This window comes from Macrobrachium rosenbergii, chromosome 30 (genome assembly GCF_040412425.1).
Source record: "Macrobrachium rosenbergii isolate ZJJX-2024 chromosome 30, ASM4041242v1, whole genome shotgun sequence".
Taxonomy (NCBI): Eukaryota; Metazoa; Arthropoda; class Malacostraca; order Decapoda; family Palaemonidae; genus Macrobrachium; species Macrobrachium rosenbergii.
Window position 1 is genome coordinate 14,617,536 of NC_089770.1, and position 23,465 is coordinate 14,641,000.

The 23,465-nt window shown below is 38.0% G+C and overlaps 2 protein-coding genes across 3 annotated transcripts in view; one reads left to right on the forward strand and one right to left on the reverse strand.

Moving 5' to 3' along the window:
* Window positions 1-23,465, forward strand: part of LOC136855071 (kynureninase-like) — a 52,195-nt gene that overhangs the window by 14,696 nt on the left and 14,034 nt on the right. The gene's annotated exons all lie outside the window — the stretch shown is intronic.
* On the reverse strand, window positions 241-12,523 carry LOC136854754 (probable chitinase 10). Its single transcript, XM_067131340.1, is given in 10 exon segments — window positions 241-547; window positions 670-827; window positions 1,035-1,357; window positions 1,360-1,620; window positions 3,700-3,886; window positions 4,345-4,529; window positions 4,928-5,057; window positions 9,276-10,661; window positions 11,484-12,022; window positions 12,379-12,523. Coding segments are annotated over 10 exon segments (3,474 nt in total). The 5' UTR covers window positions 12,392-12,523; the 3' UTR covers window positions 241-255.

Sequence of the window (23,465 nt, forward strand, 5' to 3'; positions counted from 1 at the left end):
ATACTCCTGCCTGCAGGAATTACTTACATATAAAAAGGGTTGTAACTAGTTCGATATATACAAAATGCTTTGGCTTCATTCCGAGTGCTATCACAGAAAAGTAATTGTAAGGTCCAATAAGGCTCCAATTGGGCTCTTGGCCAGGAAAGCTCTACCAGTTGGACTTCTTCCACTACTCCAGAAGACTCCTCCAGTTGGACTCTTGAACTGAACTGCTTCCACTAGCCTTCTCACAAAGGACAGTCAGTCCTGACCTCACAACCGTGGCTTGTTTCTGCAGGTATTCTTCTGCTGCGTGATGCACCCTCTCTGCGTCTGATTCCAAGAACGTCCAGAAGGACAGCGATAATGATTTATCTCTCTCCCAACGCAGCGATAGAAATGCTTGCAGCTCTTTTTGTCAGGTGTGAAGCCCAGTTGCAAGCATTCTTTCACATCCAAAGCAGGCATTGGGTTGATCGGTTCAGGGAATGGCTTTGAAGGCTGCAGCTGGACTGGCAATGTGGGTTGCTGGTACGCTGGTCTTTTGCTAGATGGTTTGAGAGGTCTGTTCAAGATAAGTATAAGATGTATTAGTATATGCTACTTTGGTTATTCTTTAAAGACTATAAGATCTATTACAAAACATTTTTGCCACGAGAAGACTAGTGCATTGATGGCGTTGCTTACCTAATATTATTGGTATTAGCAGCTGCTTCTTTTTGTATGGTCTTGAAAATGGCCTTCATGAGAGGGTTAGGCCCGTCTCTGCACATTCCTCGAAAGTCATCCATGGTTATGTCTGATATCATGATGCCTCCTAGACCTTTTGTCTTGACATACTCGCTCTGAAAAGAAAGATTTGAATAGGTCTAATTGTGAGGTTATTGGAAATATTTTCACATTTATCAGATTGCTCTTCCAGCTTAGTTTATTGGAATTTGGTCAAGTTCAAACTACAGATTGACTCAGAGTAACTAATTAGAGATTCTTCTCAAGGAACAAAAACATTTCCTTCTGAGGGAACTTAAATACACTCCAGAAAAAACACTCACCTTCTTTGTGACAGCTTCTGTGTCATCATAGCCAACCCACTGATCACCCTTAGTTGATATCACCTCAACATCCCCTTGGATAACCCACTGGTGGTCTTTGACTACGTAGGGACCCTCTGGACTAGGAACCTTGTGCCATCTCTCATGCTCATGTTCGTAACAAATCTCATAATAAGCCAGCATTCCAGACTCTTTGATGAATCTTCCAGGCCTACCAGCACCCTTTGCGAGTGCTCCAGGAGAGGTATTAGTTCTGGCCAGTGTCCACGACCTCCCATGGAAAGGGACCCCTAAGATCAGTTTCTGAGGCGAAACACCTTGTCAATCCATTGATTAACAGCAAATTCAGCTGATAGCTCCTCAGGCTGTCCTGAAGCAGGGAAGAGTGGTGCATGATGAGCTACTTCGTCCTCCCAAGACCCATGGAAGTCGTATGCCTTGATGTGTATCTGGTCCAGAGCTGTGGCTATGGCCTTGACGTCATAATCCTGGTCAGTAATATTCCTCCCAGCAGGTACTGCAGCTGTCAGAAGCAGGCCGTTCAGATCGAAGGCTGCACGCAGTTCCTCAATCCACAGACGAAATTCTGAATGGAAGAATACTCTAAATTAGAATACTTTTCGAGTCTGATAATGAAAATAGAAAATGGATTTGCTTTAGGCAGATATGATTACTTAGAAATACAATGATGGAATTAACTTCTGAATTAAACTTTGGAATTAATATGGTGTGGGGTTGTTTGTAAAGTAAAGTGGTGTAGGAGGTATACTGTATCACTAACGGTGCATCCACACTGCTGTTAAGCATGTCATAAGTTGTTGACACATCATATACACGTGTTAGCAACTTATCACATGTATATCACGAACAGGTTAAAAACAAACCAGCGTCTGTAAGTGGAGAAACAAATGTTTGGACAGCACTTGATAATTTCACAAAGAACTGGTTAGGACAACCAATAATCTGTGAACTTGTATTCAACCTGTTTGTGATGTGTGTGCAATTAGTTGCTGACGTGTGATTTTGACTTGGACGCACCATAACGCGCAGAGTGGAGTAAACATGACCTTACAAAGTAACCGAAGGTAATGTTTAGTCATCCATTACCTACCTTATCTCGAGTTGAGCTTTTGTTGAAAGTAAACAGAACCTTACAAAGTAACCTAAGGTATTGTATAGTATTACTTTATTATTTTTATTATTAACAATATTATACAGAAGATGAACCCTGTTTATGTGGAACAAGCCCACAGGGGCCACTGGTTTGAAATTCAAGCTTCCAAAAAATATGTTCATTAGAAAGAAGTAACAGAAGGTAATAGGAAATACAGAAAGAAGAGATCACTTATTAAACAAGGAAAAATAAATCAACAAATTAATAAATAAACAGGTCAAAATATAAGCAGATTATTAAAATGGAAGGGGAATAGTAGCATTAAGGTAGCAATGCATTGCATCTTCGCTTCTTGAACTTTTGAAGTTCGAATTGCACGACATCTTCAGGGAGATTGTTTCACAGTCCAACGGTGTGAGGAATAAAGGATCACTGGAACTGAGAGGTTCGACAGTGAAGCATATTTACTGCATATTGGTGCTGCTGCTCAGCAAATCTGGTTGCTCTCGACAGGAAAAGGTGATCAGGGATCAATTGTGAATGTGAAAGATCTCCATTAAAATGCAACTTATGAAAAATAGACAAACAAGAGGTCATCTGTCGCTGAGCCAAGCCATAACTGCTACTATTGGGAAACAGAAACCTACCACCACGAACCACTCTATAAAAAGAGATAAATCTCTGTCAGAAGCAGACATCCACCCCAGAGAACAGTATTCTAGTAAAGGAAGGACAAATGATGTAAAACAGGTTACACTGATTTTACCACTGTTATAGATATGTGAGATCTTATATACAATACCTAACTTTCATGTTGCAAATGCTGACACTTTCATCAGATGTTTCCCAAAAGTAAGATGTGAGTCAAAATTACATCTAGAATAGTTAAAACTTCAGAATCATTCAGCAGATTCCCATCCACCTGAAGGGGAGGATGGGTGGAAAATATATACAAGATCTGCTAATCTGCCTTATCTTTGGGTGAGCTATTGTTGGAAGTAAACAGGACCTTTCAAAGTAACCCCTTATCTGTCTTATCTTTGGGTGAGCTATTGTTGGAAGTAAACAGGACCTTTCAAGTAATCCCTTAACAGTCTTATCTTTGGGTGCACTTTTGTTGGAAGTAAACAGGACCTTTCAAAGTAACCCCTTAACAATCTTATCTTTGGGTGAGCTTTTGTTGGAAGTATACAGGACCTTTCAAAGTAACCCCTTAACAATCTTATCTTTGGGTGAACTTTTGTTGGAAGTAAACAGGACCTTTCAAAGTAACCCCTTATCTATCTTATCTTTGGGTGAGCTGTTGTTGGAAGTAAACCGGATCTTACAAAGTAACCCCTTATCTATCTTATCTTTGGGTGAGCTATTGCTAGAAGTAAACAGGACCTTTCAGAGTAACCCCTTAACAATCTTATCTTTGGGTGAACTTTTGTTGGAAATAAACAGGACCTTACAAAGTAACCTCTTAACAATCTTATCTTTGGGTGAACTTTGTTGGAAGTAAACAGGACCTTACAAAGTAACCCAAAGCAACGTTGAGTCATTCCTTACCAATCTTATCTTGAGGCGAGTTTTTGTTGGAAGAGTGTTCCCAGTCTAGGTCGAGGCCATCAAATCCGTAGGATTTCAGGAGACGGACAACATGGATGACAAAGTTAGCTCGGCTACTGTAACTGGACACCATTCGTGAGTACTCGTCTGAGCTGGAGTCAGTCCACCCACCCAGTCCGAGGAGCAACTGAAGTGAAAAGTAGATTGGCTGAAGTTAAATACCCTAAGAAATAAAACTTGAGTAGAGAGGCCCTGAACTCTATTTTTCGTTCTTAGAACGAGAGGATGCCATAGGAAGACAAGCTAAATGAAATTTCGATCTGATGTTGAATTTTGCGGTCAAATCGGCTACCATGTCTTTAATTTTTAGACACGCTTCTTAAAGCTATTTTAGTTTTGCGAACATCCCCAGTTCAATAAATAGGTAAACTGTCTTCCCACAAAATTAAGGCAATTTAAAAATCGTACTTGCCGAAAAAGGAGAGCCATTGAGAATAACTTTTATAAGTATCAAAGTAAATTAGCTAAGCAGTCTCCCGTTTGACTAATAAATTTAGTCAGCTTAAAATAGCAAAGTTAAACATCCACGAAAACTATTACAATCGACAAGTTGACACTTGACGCATTCCTCTCAAATCAACTCACCTTAACTTTGGGGTTCCTACGCCTGAGTTGCAGGAACTGTCTGTAATTGCCGTGACTGTTATCCGAGTCCAGGTAACTGTCTCTTTCAACAGCCGTCAAAGAATCACTGTCCAAGATGGCGGAAGAGTAGATGACGTGAGTACACATCTCCGCGGGGATTTCGTCTACGGTATACATGGCGGGACCTGTTTTAATGGAGTTGTAGGCCGTTATAGATCATATTTATGTATTTCCCTCTCTCTCTCTCTCTCTCTCTCTCTCTCTCTCTCTCTCTCTCTCTCTCTCTCTCGTATTCCAACCCCTTTTCGGCTCCAGATCGTATCTAATGAAAGGACCCAGTTTTGACGGAGCGCCAAAGTTTCCCTCGCAAATTTACAGACTTTAAAAGGAAGTAATATTAGCGAAATTTGGTATTATTATTATTAATTACTCGTTAAGTGAATATCATCATCATTATCAATACTACTCTAAACACGAATCTCGTATTGGAATTAACCGAACACTTTCCACCTACGTAAGTTCATCCACCTCATTAAAACCCCATTACAACCCCAGTACAGTACAACCTCAGCCTACAACTCACCCGATCTATAATGCGCCTGCGAGGCGTAGTAGCAGACGATTTTCTTTCCAGAGGCATCAGATGCGTTAATTTCGAAACCCACGATAAACAGTAGGGCGAAGAAAGATAACTGTTTTGGCATTATCGGTACCTGTAATTGAAGAGGATTTTTAATTATATATATATATATATATATATATATATATATATATATATATATATATATATATATATATATATATGTGTGTGTGTGTGTGTGTGTGTGTGTGTGTATGCATAGATATGCATATATATATATAATATATATATATATATATATATATATGTATATATACATCCAATTTATAATTTATACCGTAAAAAAGCTTACCTGTCTATAAAACGACCTTATGACGCCAGGTAATCTTTAAAGAAACCAATCAATCAATCACTTAATAACTTAATCACCACGAGAGTTCGTTACGAGATCTGAACTCGTTGGAACTCAAATGCTATTTAACGTTCGAAAAAGTTTGTTTCCTCTATTTATAGGCAAAGCGTTCTAACACCCTCCCTTGCAATATGTCCGTGCACATGCAATCAGTCCTTGTCCTGTTGTAAACATGGTCCAAATAGCCTTCCCGCTCCTACCATTTCCTTCCTCAGTTTGTGTGAAAATGTGAATGAAGTGACGTCATCTTGACGTCACGAGATACAACACACCCTTTACGGTTGTTTACGTGAGAGGAAGCCTCGTCGTATCGTATTCGGGAAAAGTCTTGGTTATAGCAGGACCCACTAGGTTATAGATACGTTTTTTTTCCTTTTACTGTCCCGGTTTTTTCGAAATCTTCGTTGAGTTTTTTTTTATATATCTTAAGATGTAAATTTGGTTTATTTAATAACATTTGAGGTTTATTTCCACATAAACAATAAACCTGTATATATATATATATATATATATATATATATATATATATATACATACACATACACACACACACACTCCCAATCTCTGTGCCAATCATTTCCGTACATTTAGACCTACTGTATATCATCATTTCGCAACAAGTCCCATATCTTTCCAAACGAAGCCTTCCCTGAAGTCCTCTCTAATTAACCCCGAAGGAAATTCTCTTGAGCAAAACTCGAAACATTGCTCCTCTTCATAATTTCCGAACAAGTGGCCCCACCCATCTAATTCGTAACCCAAGTCATTAAATTACCGTGGGTGACCTTGAAATTGTTCGGGGAAGCACTCGTCTTACTCTGGTTCAGTGACTGTCAGAACTCGAGGAACCTAGACGCGTACGCTTGCCCCAAATGTAGATTAAAAAGTAGATTTGATCTATGTATATGATCGAGATAGTTTGAGACTTAAGCCAGCTTCGAGTAAATAAAAGTGGCTTGAGCTCGGGCTTAACGCTTACGCTTTGCATCAAGAAGAGTTTCTATTGAAATTTCGCGAAATACCTCAGCTGACATATCTACAGCTCTAGAGTATCGAGTCGTGCCAAAGACATTGTTCTTTGGGCAAATTTTCGTAACCTGGAGTCAAATTGAGCTTCGAAGCAGAATTATCGATGACAAAATTCTCTGCTGACTTCAATTGTACTGTATAAAATCAATAAATAAATGAAAAATAAAAAAAAAAATTAGTAAAATCCTGCAAATGGCAAGACGTAAAACATGCCATAAACCGCCGGTTCTTCCAACCTACCCTTCAAGATTAGCCTCTCCCATATTTCCCACAGGTGTTTCTCGTCGTTTTAAGCATTATTGATAATGTTATTATGCTATATATATTTCTTGATTACTTGAGTGTTTTTAAACGCAAGGATTAGCAGTGAAAATGTTAGTTTATAATTATGTAAGATGTAGATACTTCAATTAAGGATCTTTACATACAAGTAGCTCGATAAGATTTAATCTTGCTCTGCGAGAATGAGAAGTCTCTCTCTCTCTCTCTCTCTCTCTCTCTCTCTCTCTCTCTCTCTCTCTCTCTCTCTCTCTCTCTCTCTCTCTCTCTCTCTCTCTCTCTCTCTCTCTCTCAAATTGTAAGAAGCTGAGGCGTGTAATTATTAACAAAACATGTATGGACTGAATGATTTTTTTACGAGAAACTGAAGTCTTTAATTCCAAGTGGTATATAGCAGTAAAAGCAGAATTTCCAAGCGATGTATTGCGGTAAAATTAGCATAGCCAAGCGATGCATAGCAGTCAAAGCAGCATTTCCAAGCGATGCATAACAGTAAAATTAGCCCATCCAAGCGATGCATAGCAGTAAAATTAGCCTATCCAAGCAATGCATAGCAGTAAAGGCAGTTTCCAAGCGTGCATAGCAGTAAAATTAGCGTATCCAAGCGATACATAGCAGTAAAAGCAGCATTTCCAAGTGATACTTAGCAGTGACAGCAGCATTTTCAAGTGATACATAGCAGTAAAAGCAGCATTTCCAAGAGATATATAGCAGTAAAATCAGCATTTTCAAGTGCTCTGTAGTAGTAAAAGCAGCATTTCCAAGCGATGCATAGCAGTGAAAGCGACATTTTCAAGTGATGTATAGCAGTAAAATTGGCATTTCCAAGAGTTCTATGGCTTTAAAAGCAGCAAGCAGCAGCAGTCCTGCCATCAACGTGGGAAGATTCTCAATAAAAAATAATGCGTCCAGCGTCCCACGATGTCCCCCTGAGTAGATCCACAGGAGTCCCCCCGAGGTCCCCCTGGGGTTCCCCTGAGCGCCCCCACCCCATGATGGGGATGACACTGACCATCCTTCAGGCGATACCTGTCAGGAACAAAACAACTTGATTAACGACTTACCTGGACATTTGCACCTCCAGTCTTGGGGATATCCATTCCACTGACACCTGGGTGCGACGTGAGAGAGAGAGAGAGAGAGAGAGAGAGAGAGAGAGAGAGAGAGAGAGAGAGAGGGATGTTTTTGTTGACAAGCAGATATAGAGAGAGAGAATGTGGTTAATAGTCCCGAGAGAGAGGGAGAGAGATGTTTTTGTGTTGACAAGCAGATAGAGAGAGAGAGAGAGAGAGAGAGAATGTGGTTTATAGGTCCGGGAGAGAGAGAGAGAGAATGTTTTTGTTGACAAGCAGATATAGAGAGAGAATGTGGTTAATAGTCCCGAGAGAGAGAGAGAGAGAGAGAGAGAGAGAGAGAGAGAGAGAGAGAGAGAGAGAGAGAGAGATGTTTTTGTGTTGACAAGCTGATAGAGAGAGAGAGAGAATGTGGTTTATAGGTCCGGGAGAGAGAGAGAGAGAGAGAGATGTTTTTGTTGACAAGCAGATAAAGAGAGAGAGAGAAAGAATGTGGTTTATAGGTCCGGGAGAGAGAGAGAGAGAGAGAGAGAGAGAGAATGACTGCAGGTATCTGCAAGAGAAGAGTTTATTAAAGTTTAACCCCATTCAGGTTAGGATTCCCTCATCGAGTTCCTACCATTTAGAAAGCGTATTTTAGACGTAAACAAACAAGAGGAGTATATAGTGACTGTTTTACTAAATTTTACCATAATTATGACAAAGTATTCCACGACTATTATTATTATTATTATTATTATTATTATTACTTTATTATCCCTAATTATTATTATTATTGTTCTGTATACAGTTATTATCAGAACTTTCGGTCCCCATAAAATTTGGGAAAAAATTTAGGGTATAATTTTCAGTCGAAGTAATGCCACATTTTTTTATCCTCTCGAATTGGGCAATACACGGACATTAAGTCCGCCCTGTTACACCATCCACCACATGAGAAAATGAACAGCATTGTCTCCAGATTATCATGAAGTGCAAATATAGCGAGTCAACTGGGAATTAATATAGAGCGTTCCATCACTGAAAACCAGCTGAAATTCACCTTGTCGGTTTGCGAATCAGACCAGGAGTATTTTTGTAAGATGAGTTTGCACGATACGTTTGTGTGTGGAAAAGGTCTGGTCTCTCAGCTTGTGAACAGAAGATGACTGATGACAGATCGTAGACATTTGAGTCAGGATATGTGTGTGTGTGTGTGTGTATGTGTGTATGTGTGTGTGTGTGTGTGTCTGGACATTAACAGAGGTCAGACAAGTAGGCTAGGATATCTGTAATGGATATTGACATATAGACTTGCGTGTGGCTTTGAATTTTAAAAGCGCATTTAGGAAGAATTTGCATTTTTTAGATGATGAAAAGTTTAAGTTTAAAATGACCACAATGTTCATCTCTTGCTAATGAAAAGTTTAAGTTTAAAATGACCACAATGTTCATCTCTTGCTAAGCCATTTTAGGTTAAAAAAAATCCCAACAAAGTTTAAACCTGTAAATTTTACTTCATGACTGCATCTCAGTACATGGAAATCAGCACAAATTACGAAGTAAGTTATTCTCATTAAATGTAATGGCTGAAGTACCCAATGGCTCCTGTAGCCTCATCGAAGAAGACCTCATCACCATCACGCAGTGTGTGGCTTGAGGGCGGGGCCAGAGACCGAGCTTTCTTGCAGAATTTCTTGTAGGCCCAGTCGCACACCAAGAGCCCCTGCTTCCAGTGAGTCTGCTCAGCGCACTGGAACCGAAACACCCTGTGCCCATGACACCTATAGAAATGTGAACAGCTGCTTGGATCGCTGGTATACCCAGTCCTTTGGCACTCAGTTGTGTTGATCTTCATGGGGAAGGAGAGAGGGTAGAGCGTTGGCATTTTAGAAAGAGTCGATGAGCTTTCGTACGACTGAGGTGAGAGAGTGTAACTGTAGACTGATTTTGTTCTGTGGACGTCTAATGATGACGCAGGATTAGAAGGCTTGATTTGTAGTATCTCAGTAGGATGGTGAGAGAATGAAGCTTCCAATTCGAGAAAGGTTGTGCCTGAAGGCAGCAGATTGGTTATCAGATCACCTTCTGTTCTAACGTTTCCTGTCTGAGGTGACGATGATGTTCTCTGAGTGTAATGGGTTCTTGTTGGAGTAATCACGTTTTCAAATGTCTTTATTCTGTATGATTGATTAACCAGATTTGTAGATGATTTTGTTGAGGCGATTGAAGACAGGAGGAATGGTGGTAAGATTGTCATGAATAGTGCTTGGCTAGGAAGGTCAAATTTTGTGTCTAAGTTAGTTGATGGTCGGTGCTCTGCTGTTGTTGCAAAGGCAGGATCTGTAAGAGTGGCACTACCCTCTGGCTGGAGTAAAACACGATCTGAAGTGACAAAATTGCTGTGTAATTGTAATGTAAAGGTAGTTTCCACTTTTTGTGACAATATTGATGGCTTATCAATTACTTTTGCTGCCATTAACGTTGTTGGATAATCAGCTACTGTTTCAATAGGCCTTATTTGATAGATCTGATCAATAAGACTTGGGTTAGCTCCCAAACGAGTTGAATAAGTCTGGAGATTTGGCTGGAGGAGGGCCAGAACAATGGTTTGGCTCTGGACTTGTGTGTTGGTGATTTCATCCGTTACCGTGAGTGAAAATTCTTGGTTGGAAACACTTGTGATGGGTGGTGTCTTGTTCATGCCAGGTGCCAACAGAGGCCCAGAAGAAATTAGAGATCTGTCAGGTTCAGTTTCAGGTTGAACTACAGCAGATGAGCTTGGGGTATTCTGCGAGATGCTATCAGGTTTGGGTAACCTGTTTAGTGTCCCATTGTTCCACAATGTGCTGGTAATGGCCGACAGCAGAGGGTTGACACCATCCCCACAGAGGTTTCTGAAGTCATCCAGACTAACGTCCCAGACCATAACGCCCCCTAACTCAGCCTCAAAAACGTATTTTGCCTAAGGAAAAAGAAAAGGACGAGAGTAAATTATCAAAATGAAAAATATAAATTATCTTATTTGCAGTGTTATTGGGTGTTAAAAGATATAACTTCCTGCAAAGCATGTACCTTGAAACTTTTCTTACTTCCATTTTCCAGACTCTGATAAGAATCCATCCCCTAAGAAGCTGGTCATTTACTCCCTTTGGGAGATGAGCCCCACTCTACTATTATTTACTTATGATCTAGGGTAATTTAGAAATCAGTAAGATTCAACTAGACTCACAGCATCCAAGGAACCTAGCTGGAAGGTTCTGGACTTCATTTCACTTTCAAAATTGCTTGCTAAAACAATTTAACAACATGCCAAGAAAAAATTGGTATCCTCATTTCAGTATTACCGTTTTTACCTGTCAAAGTTTAATTATTTGATAATTACAATGTATTTTTTCCTGTAGAGCAAGTCGCATTGCTTTTATCTCTCATTATAAGACAGTATTAAATCTCTGAAATCAAATCTGGTTGAATCAGAAATCAAAGCTGGTTTAATGGCAGTCTCTCTGGCAATGTTTCTGTGCAGGATAAGTATTAGGGGACCTAACTCTTCTTGAAATATTTCCATATTTCTTCAAAGTAACTGCATTTCAGAGTGCAGTGCTAAGTACTAATGTTACATATCATAGCCAAACCTAACTTATCCTAATCTAACAACCTAAGCCTCTTGAGCTAGCAAGGGTTTCTCTTGAGACCTGTGCCTGCAGTTACACTACAGTTATATCTACCCAGAGAAATGTCAACCCACTTTCTTTATCCTCAGGAGGTGATTTGAACATTCACATACCTTGTTCCTGATGTCATCAATGTCATCAAAACTAATCCACTGATCATAGAGAGTCAGGAAAGTTCCACCGTCTCTGGTAAATTTGGGCCAGTTGTAGAGGTTCTCAGCCAAGCACAACTCATAATAGGCTGATGTCCCTGGGACCTTCAGGAGAGGCCCAGGAAGTCCTGCTGCTGATGCAAGTGCCCCAGGGAACACATCAGGACCTGCCAGTGTCCAAGACCTTCCATAAAAAGAGATTCCCAATATTATTTTGCTTGGTGGGGCACCACTTTCGATCCAGTGCTTGACGGCGAAGTCGACGGAGAGTTGAGGGTGCTGGCCAGGGACTGGGTACAGAGGGGCATGATGAGCTACTTTCTTCTCCCAGGGGCCGTGGAAGTCGTAGGCCATGAGGTTGATGAGGTCAAGGTCCTCAGCTATAGCTTTCACTGCATAACCACGGTCGATTATACCAACATGGCCAGACACTGTTGCTGTTAGGAGCAAGTTCTGAGGGATGAATACCTTCTTCAGTTGCTTCACCCAGAGTCGGAATCCTTCAGAGGGATAGGGAGGATTAAAATTATTATTTTTCATCATATAAAAAGAAAATTACTTGTAGGAAAATTTACTTCAGCAAGTACAAAACAGATGTTCTATTTTGAAACTAATTTAGACTATAAAATCAGTGTCGGAGCAGTAATTCAGGTCTTTGTTTAATCATTCTTAATTTCTCTGTTGATGAAGCCTTGAAAACATTTCTGTCTTATTAGCCAAAAGCCCAATGGAACTGCAACAAATTTCCCTTATGTGTACCACCCAATATAAACAAGGTGCAGGAATCAGGAAAAAAGAAGCAGATAGAGACTACCTAACCTTAATATAAACTAAGCTAACCTACGAAGATGATTACCTTCCTTGTCCATCCCAGACCCTTGGTAAGCTGGGAACTCCCAGTTGAGGTCAATTCCGTCAAACCCATGTTGGGTCAGGAACTTGACAGCTTGCTGACTGAAGACTTCTAGGTGCAGAGGAGAGGAGACCAGACGGGAGTATTTGTCTGAGCGTGAGTCGTGCCAGCCTCCCAATCCCAGGAGCAGCTGGTGGGTGGAAGATTGAGGAGAGAGGAATATTGAAAATAAACGAATAATAAGAGATAACTGAGACAGCTAAAAATGAACATGAAAATAACATACTAACCTCCCATATACTCACCTTGACACCAGGGTTACGCTGCCTCAACGTGAAGAAGCGCCGGTAGGCCTTCAGTCCGCTGTCGGAGTCAGCAAATTCGTCTTGCTGACGCAGAGTCAGCGAACCTCCGTCCAGGACGGCGAAAGCATAGATCACGTGAGTGCACAGGTCGACGGGGATGTCCTCGACTTCGTAATAGGCCAGACCTGTCAAGATAGGCCGTTTTGTTCTAGATGAACAGTCCTTTCATTATGCTGAATAGATTTTGGTAATGCTACAAATTCTTCCTTTTGCAAAATAAACTCCTATACTTTACAGCATGGAACTATGGACTAAAGATGTTTATATTGGCTGATTTTGTAGTTCACATATTATTAGTTGAAGGATGAAAGTAACAGTGAATGCTGTTTTGTCTTGTTTGGAGCACCCCTACTGAAAGAACTGAAAGAAATGTATTTATATATATATATATATATATATATATATATATATATATATATATATATATATATATATATATATATATATATATATATATATACATATATATTATGTATAACTAATATATATATATATATATGATATATATATATATATATATATAGTCCAAATATATATATACACTCTATTGTGTGTGTGTGTGCATTTTGTCTTGATTCACGAAAATATGGATTTTTAGTCTGTTAAAGTAAAGGTGACAAGTCCAAAGGATCTTATGCACTCCAATTATTACTCTCCTTCAAATGGATTTTGGCCTTGTAAGATACCCAGGATATATAAAATACAAATAAAAAAGAATATATATAATATATATATATATATAGGGAAGTATATAATATATATGGGATATAAAATATATATATATGATATATACATAGGTCAAAATAAAATTAATATAAATATATTAAATTATGTGTTTGTGTAGACCTCCCGAAGGGGGATTCCAGAATGCTAGTTTGGAATCCTGCTACAGGCGTCTGAAACGATATTTTCCACGTTATTCTTCTAATTTGAATCAGGGCTTTGAATTACAAATTTATCAAGGTGTTTGAAGAAGAGGCCACTGGCGTTATCACAAATTCAGAGGAAATCTGTGTAAAGTGGGCCTGGTCAATCAAGTATATAGGGGAACACAAAGTTATAGGCCCAGAGATTAATAAATACACACATATAGGGCACATAATCATATACATACGACCTACCGTTGACGGTACATTACCACGAAGAATTGTAGGGGCGACATTTTTGACGGGATTTTTCTGACGAGAAACACAGTGACGTGGCCAACGTCATGGGAGCGTCCTTCTTAGGATGGTATTCCTTCGCCGTAGAGTTCCTGGAGAAGGAGTTGGAGGTGTGATTAAAGGGGTCCTTTCCTGTCTCTCTCTCTCTTCTCTCTGCAATCCCATATCGCAATATTTTAAAAAAATTGGAATGGAATTTTTATATTCTTAAGAAGCCTTTGGAAATATTACTAGCGATTTATTTTTTAAGGGCAGAGGCAACGGCTCTCAAGACTCTCTTGTTCTCTCTTAAAACTAGCGGGCTCTCTTGCTTTTAAGAGACACTTCATTATAACCTTTATTGCTTCTGACTTCGGCCGGGGTTCGATGCAAGTTCCTGCATTCAACCCCCCAGGAGAACGGAATCTCATAGAAAATCGTCATTTTCATATATCTAACGAATTTTAAAAACAAAAATGATTATTTGTTCCTCAAAATTACGTTTAGTGAGAAGCCCTTTATACCCTGATCTTCAAATGACAAAAACCTCGAGGCAGGAAAGGAGAACATAGAGAAACATGAAGATGTGGCTCCATCTTTACATGTGTGGTGAAGATAATACCACACCCTACTAATCAGTGCGTCATTTTGGGGTGCAAAAATGAGCGAAGAAAACGTTGACTTTAAAGACATCTTGATTTTCCTCAACTTACTTTCCCCTTTATTTTGTAAAACTCTGATAATAATAATCAATAATAAACTGAAGATTTTAATAATAATAAGAATAATAATAGTAATAAACAAAAGGAAATTTATAAAAAGTAAGTTTTAATATAGGAACAAGGTAGAAAAACTATAGGCTATAGGGTTTCGATGGGTTTTTTCATAAGTGAGGATAAAAGAATAATAAAAAAGAAAATAGAACAAAAAATATAAATGTAAATATGTCATCAAGGAAGGGAAAGGAATATTTTATGAAAAGATAGGCCTAAGTTATAGTCAGGTTAGGTTCTTAGCGTTACCGTGCCTTTCGATATGTTGAAGGTTACATTTATCCATTTATAAACTTCTAAAAATGCCGGTTTTTATATTTTAAAAAATTATGAAAGTGGTTAATTTCTAGGTACTTAACTGTACTCTATAAGTTTATACTCCCGTAAGTCGAGATGAATATTCAGGCATTTGGACTGCCTTCTGACGGTGTTGCGTTGGTTTGTTCACTAGGCGTCAACTACTCCGAGGTGCTAGTACTAAACACCATATGGTAAATGTAAAGTAGACCACACAATATAGAAATGGGTGTATATAATACTTTGATCCACGAGGGGCTTTTAACACGGCGTTAAATGACTTCCGCCAGGTTTTTACTATCACCCCGGATTAGGGGACGTGTAGATAGACTACCAAAGTGGCACCGTTCTGCCTCAGAGAGAGAGAGAAACAAAGAGAGAGAGAATGGAGAGAGAGAGAGATTGTCCTGACCTCTGCAATACGAAAAAAGAAAAATTAAAACTCACCATAGAATCGATGTTAACTTGATAATCCCTGACGGTACGACACTTTTACAAAGCTTACAAATGTTGACGCACTCCTAAATTAAGTGCAACCCAGTAATGTTTTCGTCAGATCACAAACCCACAAGTTTTTTCTTATTTTTTCCTATAATTCTCGTAAAAATCAAAGCCAACCAGGTCGGACTCGTTGGAGAAGTGACCTGTCACCTGTCGTCACCTGACGCGACCTGGGGTCAGAGCGGAAACTATTTCTGGGGTCCCCACCGGTCATCCGAGGGTGAATTGTCAACAGGTCAGGTGTCCAGGCGTTCCTTAGGGAAGATTTTAACACCTGCCTTTCCCAACTTTTGACCCTGATATCTGTCTAGCTTTCTTACTGTTTATGACCTGTTATTACCCGAGGACCTGTCTGTCAAAAATAAATTTGATTTATTGTCGTAAATTTTAATAAGGGATGACATGGCAACTGACAACATCCGTTCTGTGTTTGAGAAGTTTGTGAAAGTACAGGAAAGATCGATAGAGAGAGAGAGAGAGAGAAATTCCAAAAGAAAGGAATTTATATTTTAATTAGGCCTTCGTAAATTAACTATTCTTATGAACATGTTTTGTTTTAAAGACGTTCAAAGATAAAATGTTTTTACATTTGCTTAAAAATTAAACAGGCCAGAATTAATTTTCACTTGTTTGATTTATATATGCGATCGCTAATTTAATAAAGAATGCTACATTCTCCGCCGCGATATCATATTGATATATATATGTATATGGCCGGGGAATATAGGCCTGAGGCCAAATATATATATATATATATATATATATAGTCAGCTGCATTAAACTACCAGGAATCTTTTCCCAGGTAAGTGTATCATTTTATTAATCGGTGCAGATCGCAGATTTCTTCACACTTTGGTAGAGGCGGCTTTTCACTACTGAAGCCGGAAGAAATGTGTGTGTGCGTGAGAGAGGACGGCAAGAGGGGGGAAAATGGATCTCAAAAACAGAGAGAAACAAAAGATAATAAAGAATGAAAAACTGAAAAATCTTGAAGAGCCGTAACAAAGGCATAACCTCGTTAGTACAGCGTATGGATATAGGTCTAATTTTCCTCATTAATCCCGTCGATTCTGATCTTCTATAAATACAAGCCTGTTTCTTGACCCTTCAAAATAGCATTTGGCAAATAATGGTGATCATTATCACCGATTTTGTTATTTAGCTAGTTTATTTTTACATTTTAGTTTTCTTGAAATAAAACGTATTGGCCCAGGAGGACGTCTGTCCGTCCTGCAATTTATTCTTTCGCACTTTTTCGAGACGAAGAGGGCTGGAAATTGGGGTGTTGATCATCCACCGTCCAATCATCACGCATACCAAATTGCAGCCCTCAATGGTGACGAGTTTTTATTTTATTGTAGGTTAAAGTTAGCCATGATCGTGCTTTGTCCCAACGATTGCGGGGAAATTTGCGCGCCAGCCGTGGTCAAACGTTTCATGGGTCCGGCTCTGAGTATATACCGAGGACCACCTACAGATGGGACCTGTTTCAGGAGGGCCTTGATTAGGACGCTCAGCGGATGTACAGAAACTCGATTGCTGACGAAAAAAGTTGGAGCATTTTTTATTTCTAGGGCATTTTGCCCATGAGGAAACTAAGTGGATAAATACGCCTAAAAGGTTTGGCTGAAACCTAACTCGACCCGGCAGAGGAAGCAGGCGAATTGATTACACAATCCTTCAAAAAGAGAGATAACGCGGGGTTTTTAATATTGCGGCATTGCATACAGGCATCTGATGCACGGTATTTGTCGTTACAGAACCCGCACACGACTGGCATTAAACTGGCATTATTAACTAGGATATTTCATTAACGGAAAATTTTACATTAATTGCAAACAAATTCTTCACAGAAATATATATTCCTGGGGGGTGATATGTTTCTAATAGATCCGCCATTCGGCAGAAATTCAGCTAATAATGATACATCTTAGCTCTTTTGAATCGTGCTTTTCAAAGGCCTGTTGGTCTTCGTTAAAATATTACAAAAGCAAATAAACATTATGACACTCCTTTGAAGGTTATGTAATCACTTTGCGAACCCTTTGGCACGGTCGAGGTTAGAGGTCAGGCCCAGTCTGCCCAGGTTTGAAATTGGCCCCTTCACGATAGCCCATGCCAGCCCCCTCCAATTGAAAAAATAAGATAACTAACAAAGTCAATGATAATAATTTTCTAAACAAATATAGACGCATCCTTAAAAAAAAAAAAAAGAGAAACAATTCCCAAAGGAGGGCCTTGAATTGACTCAGGGCTCCAGTCTTCAACCGACCTTATCCGGCTCGGAACAAGAGCGTCTCTGTTGCCAAAAAGAAAAAGGCCTTTCCTAGCACTATCCCGTCGCTGTCGAGGTACACCGGGCTCGCCTCCGTCCACTCCCTCGGGCATCGTTCTTCGTATCAGTGACCTTGGAAACGTGAAGGCACCCAGAAATAGATGGGGGCCGTGGAAATGGCGCAGGATACTTTCTCCGGGGCAGGCGAGAAGATCCTACGACGCAGCCAGCTACTAGCTCTCGCTTTCTGATCGGAATGCGCGCGTGATTGGTCGGTCTTTATTGCGCGTGCTTGCGATTGACGTCACAGGGTGCTGCGGGAAAAGGGAAGGTCCGCTCATCTTTTCAGGTTTCGATGAATTTCTGATGAACGTAATGACTTTGTGATGTCATGCAGGTAATCTCTTTTTTTTTATTAATATCTTCAAATTTACGTATCCTGTCCCTGTCACCCAGTTTCTTAGATATTTGTGTCAGAGTTCAGAGGGCATGAATCACTTTATCCCACTTCGCCGGCTTGTAGACCGTTGGACAAAGGCCTGTGCAGGTACAAGGCCCCTAGTAACCTGATTTCCAGAGCAAGGATGTACACTTTTAAAAGGGATTGAGAGAGAGAGAGAGAGAGAGAGAGGTTGATTGGGAGAGAGAAGAGAGAATACATATGTATCCTATTTACCGATTAAATATATATGATTGGGGATATGTATATATGCAAGTGATTGGTATGCCCCTATTTACCGACGAAGTGGGTGATTAGACGATGAATTAGCGATGAAAACTTTGCGTATAACTGATCACTGACCAAACGAAAAATTAAATAAAGAATAATAATTTCCCTCCCGCGAGATTTACCGACGAAGGGCTGATTGGGGACGATGCATTCTTCTGATTAACATCATCCGTTTACCTTTGACCTTTGACTGTAAGGATGATGAATTAGGAGGACGATTGGTCTCCGATTTCACTAAGTGGTGATTGGGGACGATGAATTAGAGATGAGAGAGAGAGATTTACCGACGAAACGGGACCTTTGGGGACGATGTTGTGACGATTTTATTTTTTATTTTTTTAAAACGGGAGATTTGGGGAAGATTGGATATATATTTGGTGTCTCTCCTCTCTCTTCTCGACGAAACTCTCTCTCTTGGGGACTCTGAAAATGAATTGTCTCACTATATATACCGATATATATATGGGATTTATTGGGGACAAGAATATGTATATATATACAGTATGGAATATTCTCTCTCTCGTCTCTTCAGCGAGGGCTCTCTAGTTTTACTGCTTATGGGAGAAGCTACAGCTTGAAGGGCAATTAAGGTGGGTGGCCAGAAACTCGTTAAAAACAAAGGAAGAAGCAGCCGAAGTAACAGAAAAACAAAAGAACAAAAAGAAGAAGACAGAAGAAGAAGAAGAAGCAAATGAAAACAAAGAAAGAAGCAAATCAAAGAAACAAATGTTTTCTAACTGGGAAAGGAAATAAAACCTTGATAATGAACCTCTGCAAATGAATGAATAGACGTAAACATCTTGTTGAAATAATTTGTCCTGGGGTTTACAATTGTCGCTGTTCTATTTCAGAATCAAAAACGAGAGAGAGAGGTAAAAGAGTCAGCAATGCTAATCTGAGAGAGAGAACTAAAGTGGTTGGTGTTGACTCTTGGCTTTGTCTGAATGATTCGGTTCTGACGATCCGTAATTTCTTTACTCGGCATGACTCGAATGATTTCGTCATTTACATTATAATTCTAATGATTTCGTCTTTGTGACTGTAATGATGATGATTTCATATTCATTATAATGATAATGATTTTGTGATTGTCGTTATAATTATAATGATTTCGTAATTGTCATAATGATAATGATTTCTTCATTGTCGTTTTAATTATAATAATTTTGTAATTGTCATTGTAATTCTAATGATTTCGTCTCTGTCATTATAAAGATAATGATTTCTTCTTTGTCATTATAATTATAATTATTTCGTAATTGTCATTATAATAATAATTATTTCTTCATTATCATTTTAATTATAATAATTTGTAATTGTCATTATAATTCTCATGATTTCGTCATTGTTGTTATAATATGACGTTCGTCATTATCACTTTTAGGGAAAATGGCCTTGTAAGATACCCACCATTAAAAGGTAAACAAAAAAAGAAGTTACCATCAGGGCCTTATAGGGAAGTTCGTGAAACAACATAAAAATAGTTATTCTTCATTAGCACAAGGTCAAAAGGAAAATTAACTGAAAATACCATAATTATAATCGTGTAGTCCCTATCTTCATAATGAGAACACGGATGACTTCAGTACACGAGGTTATAAACGATTTTGTAACGTTATTAGCATTGTGGAATTTTGGGGATTTAAAATAAGTGTCATAAGGCGCCAAGGACTCATTGACTTACTTGTGAATAATAATAAGAATAATAATAATAATAATAATAATAATAATAATAATAATAATAGGCCCAGAGATTAATAAATTTTTGGCTGAATATGACTAGCAAGGTTCCGGGTTTTATACCATTATCGTCGCAGGGATGACGATCTCTTCTCCGAGAAACACGTGGGAGCGTGGATAAAAGCCTCCTCTCCAATTTTTTCTAAGTAGATTAAAAAGGGCGTTGCAGTTGAAATGAAGGGACACAACAATAATGGAATCTGGTTTGGAAGACTTTCCACCAGATTCAGTCTCCTCACGTAATGGAACAGTTTGGAAACATGCGATTATTCAGTGTCTCGAGCGGAAGAGGAGGGCAGGGCCGCCCAAGACAGTATATGTATATATATAAACTATATATATATGGGGAAATATATATATATATATGATATATATATTATATATATATGGGGTAGGGGCCGATATATATATAGGCACGTACTATCTAAAAAAAGGATAAGGTTTTGACTTTCTGATTACCAAAGAAAACGATGCAAAGCAGTATTATTGGTACTAACAATTATATTTTCTGAGCCCTTATATACCTCGATCTTCAAAGGTTCCAAACCAACCTAAAGCTGGAAAGGAGAACAGTTTCATCTCATTTTTGCCGTCTAATTCACAATATATATATATATATATATATATATATATATATACGCGCACATAATTATATTATATATGTTTTGTGAGTTCAGGAAAGATATTCCAGATTCAGTTGGAAAGGACAGACGTCAGAATTTCTTCGTATTCTTTCATTTGTATCAGAGGCTTTGCAGTGACAAATTTATCCAAGAGTTGTAATAACTGTCTTTATATATATGCGCATATGTATGTATATGTGTGGTCATAGTATATATATATATTATTTAAATGCATATATAGTATAATAATATAATGTTATATGTATATATATATATATATATATATATATATATATATATATATATACACACACACACATACATATATATATATATGTATATATTATAAAATGCCAGCAATTTTAATAGTTGATCTAGACAAAATTTTTTGACGGGGTCATTTTTCTGGGTGACCTTCCACGGAGCTGTCACGGCCAACGTCTCCAAAATCACCCATCAGGATGTGGGATTTTTCCTTAACCAATGAAGTTCTGAAATTATACAGAGGTATGATATTAGGAAGGGGGTATATTGATCTATATCTCTATATATAGATATTTTTAAAAATTATATATGGGGAATTTTTATATATATTACAGTATATTTTGGAAATATTATTAATTTATTTTTAAGATATATATATATATATATATACATCTATATGGTATCAATGTCTCTTGTTTTAAGAGACACTCATTATAACGCGTTACCTCTTACACTCTTCTCTCGGTCCTTCTCTTCGATGCAAGTTCTTCTGCATCAACTTCTCCAAGGAGAACGAAGAAGAGAGAAAATTTATTTATATATCATGATTATTTTAAAAACAAAAACACTATTTGTTAAGGAGAAAATCGTTTAGTCGAGGTCCTGCCTGGTCATGTTAGCTGAAAATGACAAACTCCTTCAGGAGGTGTAAGACACAGGAGAAACATGAAGATGACGGCTCCATCAATAATGGTGGTCATCAAACCTCATCCATAATCAGAGACTTTATTTGGGGGTGGGGTGGAGAGACTTTGCCCCCTGGATATGTGATCCCCCAAGATATACCCTTGCCTTTTCCACTCAAGTCACAAACCGAAAAGAATGGAATTGGAGCGGAGTAAAAACTGAAGAAATTTATAAAAAGTAAGTTTTAACTGGAACAAGGTAGAAAAACTATATATATATATGGGTTTTTTATAAGTGATATAAAGAATAATAAAAAAGAAAATAGAACAAAAAATATAAATGTAATATGTCAATTTCGAAGGGAAAGAATATTTATGTCCGCTCCAAGTTAGGTCAGGTTCTAAAATTCTAGGTTTGTGACTTAGTGGAATAAGAAGAGGTTATATATAATCATATCCTCTTCTTATCTCGCCACCTACTATAATAATAAAGTCTCTGATATGGATGAGTAATGATGAGCCATCCTTCAAATATGTTACCGTCATCATCGACTTATTATTATTATTATTGTTATTATTATTATATTATTATTATTATTATTATTATTATTATTATTATTATTATTATTATTTTTATTGAGCAGGACCTCGATATGAGAGATTTTTCGGTTAGAAAACTGTCTTTTTAAAAATAATCGTAATCAGTTGTCATTAAGTCTAAGATTAACTGAGAGAGAGAGAGAGAGAGAGAGAGAGAGAGAGAGAGAGAGAGAGAGAGAGAGAGAGAGAGTACACAGGCAAAGCAAACATTTAAACTATAAAGCAACAAACGCGACCCACAGAGTCGAACATAATACAAAGGTCAAAAGGGACAGGTTATACTAGAAATGCTGGTCCTTATATAATATTTAATGTTATATATAGACCATACAAATATAAAGATATATTTATATTTTTTCCTATATAATTTCTTATTCACTGGCCAACCAGGTATATGTTGGAGAAGTGACTATATCATGTATATATATATATATATGGGGTAGAGCGGAAATATATATTCTGGGGTCCCCACCGGTCATCCGAAATGTTGTTCCTTCAGGTGTCCATGTTTTATTAGCAAATTTTAAAACTGACCTTTCTTTTTAATGATGTTTTGAAACCTCGAAATGTTTATTTTTGTGATTTAATGATGTTTGCAAATTGTTTGGACATTTTTATTTCCATTTACGATGTTCTCAAATGTTTATTTGAAATGTTTAAAGGACTATATTAACGGTGTTTTTGTTCTGTGCTCAAAATGTTTTCTTTCCAGAATGATGGAGAGAGAGAGAGAGAGAGAGAAGAGAGGAGAGAGAGAGACCATATTTAGAGAGAATGTGTACAATTTACATTTTATTTCCTTCTGTAAGTGCAATTATTCCAAATGTTTTTTTCGTTTATGCTATGTAAAATGTTTTTTAAATATCTCTTAAAATGTTTCCAAATTCATCTTGAAATGTTTCTTGGGATTTAACGATGTTTGCAAATGTTTTTTTTTTTAAATCTTTCATTTCCATGAACCATGTGCTCAAACATTTCTTATGATGTTTACAAATTCTTCTTCAGATGTTTTCCTCGAATAACGATGTTTGTAAATATTCAACGTAATTACTTTTTTATGTTTGAATGTTTACAAATACTCCTTTTAAATGGTGTCCTGAATTAGCGACAGGTAAAAATGTTTACAACCATGACAGAGCCATCAAACATTAATA